At 33.2% G+C, this 12097-nt stretch overlaps 1 protein-coding gene and 1 long non-coding RNA gene across 2 annotated transcripts; one reads left to right on the forward strand and one right to left on the reverse strand.

Annotated features, from left to right (window-relative positions):
* Positions 1–224: 224 nt before the first annotated feature.
* On the forward strand, positions 225–8147 carry LOC126738798 (proteasome maturation protein). Its single transcript, XM_050444237.1, has 3 exons — positions 225–366; positions 423–581; positions 7842–8147. The coding sequence occupies exons 1-3, from the start codon at positions 364–366 to the stop codon at positions 8103–8105; spliced, it is 426 nt and encodes a 141-aa protein (XP_050300194.1). The 5' UTR covers positions 225–363; the 3' UTR covers positions 8106–8147.
* On the reverse strand, positions 4635–6650 carry LOC126738799 (uncharacterized). Its single transcript, XR_007661447.1, has 3 exons — positions 6548–6650; positions 6152–6479; positions 4635–6068 (listed from the first exon to the last, which is right to left on the reverse strand). It is a non-coding gene; the product is annotated as an uncharacterized LOC126738799 (long non-coding RNA).
* Positions 8148–12097: the final 3950 nt, after the last annotated feature.

Genomic DNA, 12097 nt, shown 5'->3' on the forward strand with positions numbered 1-12097 from the left:
AGCCTATGAACTGGGATTTACTGCAGAAATAGTTGATATGGAAAAATCTATTTAACTACTAATTACAATCCATATAAATAGTTTACCAACGCCTAAAGCGAATACATTTCTTCACTATTGAGATAAGAGTTAAAGCGATCCTTTTTCAGTCTGGCAACAAGCAATAGTCACAGGCGATTGTGCCGCTAATCGCTTTTATTATATAAAGCCACCTTAAGAGATTGACAGCGGCGTGGCATTTGTGTCACACTCGCAACAGTGTCAACAGTGACAAGGCAGAAATAAACAAATATCTTGCCGAATCATTTTATTCGTGCTGTACTATTTTCCATTTTCCGTAATTTGAACAAAAATTAATCCAAAATGGTAAGTATAACTCATAAAAAAGGTTACAGAAATTAATCAAAAATGTTCTTACTTAGAGTTTCGGTCTGCCATCGCTTAAAAGCAAACCCAGTCAACCCCAAGAATATGGGTTTGAGGAGGGCGAGTTTGGGGTACCTGAGCTAATGAAAACCGGATTGGGATCGGCAAGGGGCACCATTGATAATGTGCACCCTTTGGCCCAGTCGGAAAAGAACGTGAGTAGAAGCAAACCAAGATTAATTGTGTCTTGTGGAGACCCACACATGACAAACAGAGACTAAATTTTGGTTATTTGTCACAAAGGGGGAACTATCACCTAACATTTGTACACTAAAATATCCATCAGATTTTAAATATGCAATTTTACCAATCATTTGTCTTAAATGTACAAAGAGAAAAAATAAAAAACAGTCTCGGTCTCGAAACATCTTTTTATAGTCAGTCATCTAGTTTATAAGGTCCGATGATGCTTTATTAGCGAAACGTGTAACCTTCGTGACATATAAAAGGATGTCTTGAGACTAAGACTCAAGAGTTTTTTATTTTTTCTCTACTAACGTAGGTCTCTTTGAGATAATGGATGAATTCTTTCAATTTAAATATACAAAGTTACTCCAAAATACCATAAAATATCTTAGTGTTTCTCTGTCAAAGAAGCTTTGACCCAAAAAACGCATATTTCTTTAAAAAAAATAGCAGTAATACTAAGTTTTAAAAATACTAACACTAAAAATACATAAAAACTAGGGTCAATTAGGGTAATTGTGGACAATATTTAATGTTTTGACTTGCTAAACGATTTTTGTGGACATCACGCATTATATTATATATGTAAAGTAGCAGTCACATAGCTCATAGTATCTTCTTTGATAGTTACTAGTGGTTTTCTGTAATTACAAGTCACATTAACATAAAAAAATATATTCAACATGCTTGTCCATTTACATTTGCCCCTACTCTTTAGGGGTAATTGTAAACAAGCATCTCTTGACACATTTACTCTACCAGGAAAAAACCTGGGGCAAATGTACGAACTATTTTAAATCGCTGTGTAGCAAAATATTTTCTGATATATTAACACAATTAAACACACTTATTTAAAAAGAGTAGTCTTTCTCTTTCCACCTTTGAACTGCACAAGAATAAATTTCCCTGTGGACAAGTCTGAACTCTCGACTGTTTTAAGCTCTATATCTTGATTTTCCGGTTCTGCCCAATCTATTTCATCATCGGTATCACCTAGACTTATTTCTCCATCAGAACTTTCCGATGGCTTCCTGGTTTACTTCTCATTTTTTTAAATTTCGGCTCTAACTTTTTGTTGTCCATTTTCGGATTAGCCTTTTTTTTTCCTTTATTTTTCTTCTTCTCTTCTGCTTCTCTTAGTCTTTCCAAGACTTGGTTGGTTGTTAATACCTCTCCATATCTTTGTTGCTTTAATCTCGGTATGACTTGTTTTTTCTCTTCACGGCGGCTGAGTGGCAAAAAAATGTTGGTAATTTCTGTCGATTTTCTTTCAACTGATGACACTGAATGATGTTGACTACAACATGATGAAGTTGAAGGCATTTGATCGTCGACCGTGGGTAGAAGTGGGTTTGGTTCAGAAATTGCAACAACAGTTCATTTAGAGGATACTGGTTGGATAATAATAGCATCGGATGTTACAAATTTCGGAGCTTTGAGGGCAGCTTCGTATTTGGCCAAGTCTTCTGGTGTAAATTCATTTTGTGGGAATTTGTTTCGATCAACTGGGTATACGCCAGTATTTTTAAATCCAGTTATAATATTGCTAGAAACCATAAACTCTTGCCAAGTAATTCGTTAAATTTTTCCTTAGTTAGCAGTCCACACCCTCGTCCCATTTGTTCCTTACCAAACTTCACCAATTGTTTATTCCAGTTCACCTTTAAGGGTCCGAAGACACACTTGTCCAAAAGCTTATCCGTAAGATGGCTTGGAAACTTTATCAAAATAATATTGTTGTGCGTTGCCTCTTCAATAATTCTGACGCTCATATGACTGCTGTGACATCATACAACAGTAGAGCTGCTTGATCTAGAAGGTTTTGGGAAGTTCTTAAATCTTTAATGTGACGTATAAACCCTGTCGTAAACCACTGGAAAAATTGCGGCTCCTCCATCCATTAGTGGAGGCCGCATATAGAGTTCCTGGATAGGCGCTATTGGAAGTCCAACGAGCCTGAACTCCAGCTCCCTTGAATACGATGAGCGGTGGAAGTGCTTTTCCATCGGCAGAAACACATCCTAAGACTGTCGTCGACTCTCTTCCAGAGCCTCCAGATATCCGGCACAGGGCCTTTCCTTTCTCTCCAATTGCCCTAATATGATAGGGATCATTATTAAAACCTGACTCGTCAGCATTAAAAATAAAGCTTCCTTTATCATCTAAATTATTTTCATCAATAAATCTTTTCAGGTCATCAAAAAAATGGTAGACGATCTCAGGTTTTCTAGCATCCTTCCGCAGTTTTTGGAAATGTTCCGGTTTCTTAAGAGACAGTTCAGGTCTTCTCATGAATGAGTAGTACCAGTCTTCTCCCGGTAGTCCATTTTTAAATGGTGAAAAGAAAAAGTAAAAAAAAAAGTAAAACCTTTTGCATTAACATACTCTCGAACCAGTTGTCTAAGTTCTGCTTTGTCACATGGTAGACCCATCGCAGTACGTGCCAATAAACATTTCACTATTTCATTTTCGATATTATCTGAGGATAAAACTTGGGAACGTCCACCCTTTGTCACATTTAATGGAGCCTTTCTTCCTCCTATCTTTTGGTAAATAACTGATCTGGGAACACCATAAAACGTTTCTGCTTGACAATACGTTTTATTTTTATTTTGGACATCTGCAACGGCATTCGCAACATCTTCAGTTGTATAAGAGGGTGCTTTTTTTCCCTTTTTTTTTACATAAGTACGAGGCATCTTTACACTGCAACAAGACAAAGAAATTACTCATTTTACATAAATTATGGGCGAGACACTAATTTTATTATGTTTACAATTACCCCAAAAGTGTGTATACATTTCCCCCAAGAACAAATTTATTAGGGGGAAATGTAAACACTGAATTATTTTAGTGATTATAAAATTTGTCGACAGACATTTAGGCGTAAAATAGACACAATAGTATAACAAACAATGTCCAAATGAAATATCTAACTTACCTCGATGATTTGCATTCGAAAACTTCAGTGCCGAAATTCAACATAAAACCACCAAACACATCAAATTGCATCAGCCAACTAATGCAAGAAGAGCACAAACAGGAGTAAAATTTCGAGGGAAACTGAGTTCGCCCGACGTCGGTACGACTCGAATAGTGAGCTTCGCGCCAAATTTGAAATCTAAATGTTGTTGTGTTTCTTATTTTAGATGTGTCTACAATTACCCCAGTTTACATTTACCCCAATTGACCCTACCTCAAAAGATCAATCAAAAGCCCAGACATATTATTATTAAATAGACTTTCAATTAAAGAAAATGTTCAAAATCAGAAACTCTGCTCTCCATTAGATAAGTATTATTGGGTAAAAATGTATAATAAAATAGTCTATGAAGAATTTTACCAATTTTAGCAACAACATAGTTAATGTGATTCTAAATTCTAACAAAGATCCAAATTAAAAAATAAAATAAAATTAAAATTAAAAAGTATAATAAAATGCTCTTTTAGTGAAGAGATTTGAAAGAAAAATAAAAACACAGAGGTTCCACAATAAAATAAATTGGGAGTTTCCCCCTCATCAGAGCATAATAAAAATACTTTATTATTTATTTATTCATAATGGTCACCAGCTATATCTCTAAACTATAATGCATAAACTCATCAATCAAAACTGTAATGCATAAACTCATCTATTGTCATAAAGATATTCATAACAATTACACATTGTAATAAATCACTGGTTTGGTGCTATTTGATTACCACTTACTATAGGATCTCATCATGGCTGTATATGGCAACATGTGCTTAACACGTTCACTGTGGTACCAGTCACATTGGTCTTGTCAGTAAGACAGTACCAGACATATGTGTCTGGTTCTTTTTAATTACGCCGATACCAGTTGAATGTATCTGGTATGGGTATCCCTTTTTTATACTAATTTTAAAAAAATCTTACAGGTTTTAATGTTTCAGTTAAAGTAATTTTTCTTGAAAACTGCACCATCAGTAAAGGCCTTTCACCGCGAGCTGCCAAATCAAAAGGTCCTTAAAAAAATACAAAGATTTAGGTAAATGTCTTTTATATTATTAAAAACAAGGTTATAAGCACAAAAAAATTTAATTTGGAAACATTGCTATGCTTTTCATTGAAGATAAACACATTGTGGGTTTATTTTCACAATCAGCGCAATAACTTGATACTTTGGTAACCTTTTTATCTGCTTCTTTACTAGATAATGTAGCTCGCAAGTTCTTATAGCAGCCTACACAATTTCGTCGTCTTTTTTTTCCAGGGCCCTGCTCAACAGCAAAAGTTCAGAACCTTGTTCTGCTAGCGCCTGTCCTAAAGCTTCTCTAAATTGTAACATATTTAGATGGCTGTCTTTATTAATTTTATTAATAAACACTTGGGAATTTACAATAGTAGTTCCTATAGAATCAACTCGAAAGCCGTTTTTCTGTACCACTTTAACCCTTTACGTAAAGAGGTATAATATGATGACATTTGGTCGCTAAGATCAACGCCTTTTTTAGCGCTGTTATAATCTATAATACACTTGGGCTTTAGAAGTGGTTCTGGATTTTCTATTTCTATTTCTATTTCTGGATTTTCTATTTTTCTTACCGGTGTCTTGAAGGCTTATGCTATGGTCTTTTTTATTTGAGATCATTAATATTGGCCTTTTGTCTTGCCACTTTATAATTTTTATTCCCTTATCATTATGTACTCCTATCACTTTATTTTTTTTTTTATACCATGCTTAATAAATTCTTTCAGTAGGCCCCTTCAATTGGCCCTAAGTGTACCACAATAAAACGTCTTTTTTGCGTGAAGTTTTTTTACAAGGGGAACACCTGAATAAAAGTTATCGCCATATAAGATGCGGCCCGAATCAAGCAAATGATCCATAAGGTTCATAACTGTATGTGGATCGCTTGAATCTTCTTGATTTTCCTCTTTGCCACAATAGACCTTGACATTAATTGTATGTAACTTCCTTTCCTGGGGTTAAAATACGTTGGAATCTTATATTAAGTAAAGTCAGAAGAGGGCGTATGCGAAAAAGGCGATCTTGCGAGTTAGGCAAATTGTCATTATTATTAAAATGAATATATTGTAAGAGTAGCAAGAATCTATCTCTGGTTATTTTTTATGATATATATTTATTATGATACAGAGGATGTTTAGCCCAATAAAGGGTAATGGTTGGAATTCTAACTAACCCCATGCAGATTAAAATTTCAAAGAATTTGTATCTCTTCCTCATCTGTATCTATCCAAAGTTTGAGACGAGACTTATTACGGCTTGTTGGACTTATCTGTTGTAAAGCATACCTGTTTGTTTCAGCTACTATTAAACCGATCACATCCTTATCTATAAATAGTTTAAATGTAGCTAAGGGACTACTGCAGTCTTGAGAAGCTACATTAATACTTTGTGGAAAAGAGTACTCCTTCATATTTAGTGCATTATTCATGTCCATTGGTATCCATACGTCTGTTTGAAAATTTTCTGCGGAAGTAAAGGCGCTAATGTACATTTTTATAAATATAGTATTTTTTATTTGACCTTACAGTCTGATTTAAATAAATTACCTAGAAATTCATTAGCCTCGCTTATATGATCATCCTCGCTATTTCCCTCATACAAAGAGTCATTGCCATCATGGGCGTTGGTAATAGAGGACACTGAATCATCATCTGAGGAGCTAGAGGGGGACGTAGGATCGTAATCAGGATCTGAACTTAAATGAGTTCCAGCAAATGGATCTTCTTGTTCACTTTCAATATCTTCATTTTCACTTGAACTGTATCTGCCTTGCAAATTACCCAAAGCATTTATAGCAGATGTCTCTTGTATCTCAATAGAACTAGCTAGATCTTGGTGCTTCGTTGAGGCTAAGGGGTTTGATTCCACTGTCTGCTATACAAATCAATTTCCAAATTTTATATTAAAGGTATCGAACATATTTACACATTTATAAAATTTACCTGCAATTCAGTACACGATTCAGCTAATTCGACCGCAGCAGACGAATTAGATATCACTTGAGGTATATCTTTAAATTTTTCTCTAGCTCAAACGAATTCTATATTGAAAAATTTTGCAAATATTTATAGGTTATGGGAAAAAATAAAATGCTAAAACTTGCCTTTAATCTGTTATCTGAGACATATACATCATCATTATTTGTTGAACAATCACCACTGACATTTTGTTTTAATAAATCAAATATTTTTTGAACTCGTAAAGTCATTAATAACAGAAATTAAAGTCAATACTGCACAAACCGTGTAAACAAGTTTTACCAGTCACATATATCTGGTACCGCGCAGGGATAAAACTATTTTTGTTCAGTGCGTTACCGGTCATTTGTCTCTGGTAAATACTACACATCCTAAAAACGTTATACTCGTCGTGAGCATCAAGAAACTATTCGTAACACCGATATCAGACAAATGTTTCAAAAAATACAGCTTCCGTCGGAATGGAATAGATGGCAGGATGATTACCGTCAGAACATAAACAAGACTACCAGACACATATAACTGGCATCGCAGCGAACGTGTTAGAAAACAAACCTTAGAAAAAATTATAACTAGGCTAGCATAAATTTTGTATATTTTTTTTGTGATTTTTCAATGAATAATAGATGTATGTTACATATATTTTATATTACATATATAATGGACCACATCACCTTAAATTAGTTTAATATTTGTAACAGCTTGATAATTCTGGACATATTCTAATCAATCTTATAAGTTCTATTATTAAAACACTGAGATCTGTCTGGTGTTTATATCAACATTTGGACAAATTTTATTGCCATTCACAGGATATAAGACTTTAAGATTTTATCTCTCAGTAGAAATATTATAAAAAGGATTTTGTGGATATGTCCATGTTACCAAAATTACTCTAGTCAGACATTAACATTAATAAATGTCCTAACACATACAATTTGATATTATATTTTACTTGCTTTTGCCTTCAAATAGATTTTGATCCAAGACAACCAGCAGAATAGTGATTTAAAGTAAACTTAAAATTGCAGTATTCTTGTAATATGAACATTAGGTAACATTTATCATCTTCTAGGTTATAGTATTGATATTCAGAGGAAAAATATTCCTAATGAATTAAATCCTAAAATGGAAGTTAAATACACATACATTTTAGTGGTTAAGCAAATAAGTTGACTTACTAAACTGTTAGATTTAATTAAGTAGCAACAACCAAATTTTCTCAGCAACAAAATTAATTTCGTTTTGTTTCTTCTAGTACCGTCAAAACGCCGACAAAATGAACATGCAAGTACTGCGAAACATTCAAGGTTTACATGCCCCATTAAAAATCGCTATGGAACTGCAATCCGCCAAAAAAATCGGTCATTTGCCATTTTTAAAATCTTCAAACGTCATGTTGGAGTCACTTACCGGTCGTGATCTAGAGATGGCACCCGAGGACTTGTTTAATACTGGGGAATTTTTGGAAATTACAGGACAACCACATGCCATGGTAGAGAGATCGTTGGGAATATTTTAGATTATAATTTAATTTTTATCAATAAACTTTTTTTGTAATATGCTTCTTGATTTTTTTAGTCATGGATTTTTTTCTATAAAATGCCTATGCTCCCTTGATTACTGCAATTTTGCAGTTGTGTCATAATATTTTGATTGTTAATGAAGCGTTGCGTTAAAAATTGACATTTGATAATACGTAATGTATGTTTATGGAGATCGTTTTTTTTTAATTTCAATAGCGTGGAAACTTCAAATCGCATTTAGTCAAACGACTAAAAATGTTCGCCTCGTGGGGGCGCCAATGGTCAAGGCGGTGGTAGTAAACCAAAACTCAACGTTTTCTATCGATTTGAAAGGTAAAATTAAATTTACAATGCGGTTATTAAAGGACTTATTACGCAAAAAAGGTAGGCCATTCAATTTATAAAAATCTGTGGTTGTCTTAATATATGAAAGAAAGGTTATTTCAGTATATTTTTTCCCAAAAGACAGATCTTGCCTACAAGAATAATTGTTACCAACGTTTTTAAATTAACTTTTCTCATGCGATTTCATAGAAATCGAAATATTAACAAAATATAAGTTACGTAATTGCGGACGCGTTTTTTCAGGGCAACACAACCAAAAGAATAGGAGAAACAAACCTAAGTGCCAATTTATGTATGTAGCTTCGGCATGAAAGTTTTGCTTTTTACTGGTTGTGTAATATTTATTGTTTTTTTAATTACATATATTGAAATCTAAAATAGGTTTGTCTAAAATCTACCTATTCATCTTCAAAAAAAAAACACAACTTGGAAATCCACATACGAGATTTAAAATTTCAAACCGGCGGAGAGTCTTTACAATGGAAAAAAGATGAAGGTGGCAACACTGACAAGGCAAATTATTTTGCATGCAATAGATCTGAGCATTGTGGAATAACAATTAAAGAAAATGAAAGATGCCTTAAAAGTCAAGGTTCTATTAAGTATAATATAACATGTTTTGCATTTATTAGGGCAACTCAAACTGACACAAAAAACTGTGTAAGACATTGCTCCAAAACAAAACTTGCAGTATGATGTAACTCTTGGCCGAATATTAGAAGACCTAAATACTAGGTCTACTTCAGCACCATCGTCCAGCACATTACTCTGCTCAAGGGAGAGTCTGATCTATAAGCAGAATTTCAAAATATCAAGAAACAGTTTCATATAGATGGATATACATCCGTACCTCAGAGCAAAAGTGTATTAAGTCACAAATCAAGAATTTTACAGGAGAGCGAAAACAAAACAAAAATTGTGTTAATAATTTTATTTTTCTGATAGTTTAAGCAGTTTTTTTAATATTATTGAAGAATTTAAATACTTAGTAAGGTCACAAACCAAAATATTTTTTTTATTTTTTATTTAAGTATTACTTCTTGCAAAAAATTGGACTTAATAATTTTTTTTCAATTTTTTTTTAAATATTGGAATTAATATTTAAAAAAAAAACAAAATAATAGTTTACAACAAAAAAATGTATTGGCATTTTCTAGGGAAACCTCTAAGAAATAGCGTTGATTGAATATTTGGGTTATTTCAAATATTCAATCAACGGAAATAGGTTAACATGAAAACATCATAACTATTAGGAAAAAATAAAACAAAAAAAAACTTTAAAAAATTACCTTTTTTTTATTCTCGAAACCTACAGTCACTTTTACTACTCTGCATTATTCTCTTGAATGGTTTCCTTATGTTTGAGATTCTGGAAAAAATTATGAAACCTTACTGGCACCCACTTTAGAAGTTTTTGCAGATCATTAAATTTTTTTATGCTTATTGGATTTAAAGTATCCCGTAATAAGACTACTGAATCCTTAATAATTTTATTAGACTTTTTCTAGCTGCTCTTCTGTTGAAGTCCACGCTTTGAAATTCTTGATCAAAATTAGTTTTAAAAAACAAAATACCGGGCTGATCTTTCCTAACCTGCATGAATACTGTTTGGGAGATTAAAAATTTATCGCCATTTTGAGTTTTTTTGATATTTTGTAATGGCGAATCGGGTGAGTTGTACATTTTATTAAAATTCTTAAATTCAGTTGTTGCCATTTCAAATATTTTAAAATCTTTGTTTTTACCCGAAATCCTAGCAAGCTGGAGCCAATCGCATGGAGTTATTATTTGAAAGTTTGTACATTTTTTAGCTTCCCTTTCTATTACTGAATGCACATTATCCACCTCCATGTGTGTGTGGCCACGAAGAAGATATTTGTGACTTATTTCTTTGATATGGGGATTTAATGCAAGGAGATAAAAATAACACATTATCATCTGTAAATTGCGGTTTTGTGATGGGCAATTATCAGTCCAAATAATTATTGACGATATAGTTTTTGGTAAAGATTGTATGTATTGGACTAAACATGAAGCCATTTCGTTCCCACCGCGCCCAGCAATTGACTCATCCCACATTAGGCAATTGGCCTGTTGTTCGGTTGAATCATAAACGGTATAATTAAAACACCATAGTTTAAGACTATAAAAGCTCTGAGAATTAGTAAGCTTAGGACAGGGAAGGCATTTTTGTAAGTCTATCATTAATACTTTTTGTTCTTTATTATTCTTTGACATATCTTTGTCTGCCTTCTTAAGCTCGTATCTTTTATCTGCTTCCAATATGTGCGATTCATACTTTGCTTGTAAAGTTTGCCTCTCATCTGCATTATCTGACTGTCTTAGATTAATCAAAAACTCATCACACACATCGCAGGTATCTTTTGATGGAGGGGCAAATGACAAATTAAACTCAGTGTTAAACATTTGACTGTAGAGCCATTCTTTGCCAACTTCTTCAGGTAAAAGATTTTTTAAATCACAATCTTCTTTGTACATCCTATACATTGTTGACATGTTAAGATGATTTTCCAAATATTTTTTTGCGGTTCTTCTGCGACTGTAGTGGGATTCTTCAGAAGGAAATGATGCGATATGCTCTCGAATGTGATTTTTCACATCATCACTAATTTTATTAATTGATGGCTGCTTTTCTCTTTTGTCACATTTAACAATTCCACTGGATTGGCGTTTTTGAAGTGCACACCTGATAAATGTTTGGGATATATCTAATGTACGCAAAAAAATGTTTTGCAAACTTGATATTTCTTGCTGTTAAGAGTAAAAAAATATTTCAAGTTGTACTGCCGTTTTCCGGAACGACTTCCTGTGCGTTCTCTCTTCCGTTCTATAGAAGTCAGTTCAATGCAAGAACATAAAAATTGTCGTTTTTGATCTATAGTTGTTTCTTGGTTCCAAAATTCTTGATTTATCTGAATTCTTTCAGGACCCGCAATTTTTTCATTGCACTTTAAACGGCAATTCCTACAAGATTCTTTAACTTTATTTTCTTTTATGATTTTCTTACTCTTTGAAGATTTATACTTTTCGCTAGCCATTCTCTTCTTTTTTCGCACATTTCTTTGCCGATTCATTCCTTACACGCTTCTCTCCTTTTTTTAAAATTCTTTAGCTCATTGTCTTGTTCCATAATTTCTTCTTGTTGATTTTTGTCTGTGGCCACCAATTCGCTATCACTGTTTGAAACACTACTGGGAACAAAGGAACTACCTGATTGGGCAAATGGATCTTCTTCGTCTTCGCCTATTACACGTGAGGACTGCGAAACATGTGACAATTGCAACATTTCTTCAAGTCCTTGATTCGCGGTACTGCAACCTGCTATATGACTATCGGCAGAATTAATGGAAAATAATCCATTATTATGAAAAAAAGATTTAATTTTTATACTTCAAACAGATTTTCAGGAAACAATGTTTTTTAAGATAAGTAGGTTACCAAGGGATATTGATTCAACACATAAAACGAATCGGTATGACTTAAAATTAATTACAGTTCTTCTACATGAAGTTGTGTTAAAATTTTGCGTAAAATCGGAAAACGCATAAAAAATATACAATTCCATATAAAAAAGTTAACATTGGTTTTTACTACTGTTCTGATGCCTTCTGTATATGCAAAG

Source organism: Anthonomus grandis, chromosome 7, assembly GCF_022605725.1.
Source record: "Anthonomus grandis grandis chromosome 7, icAntGran1.3, whole genome shotgun sequence".
Taxonomy (NCBI): Eukaryota; Metazoa; Arthropoda; class Insecta; order Coleoptera; family Curculionidae; genus Anthonomus; species Anthonomus grandis.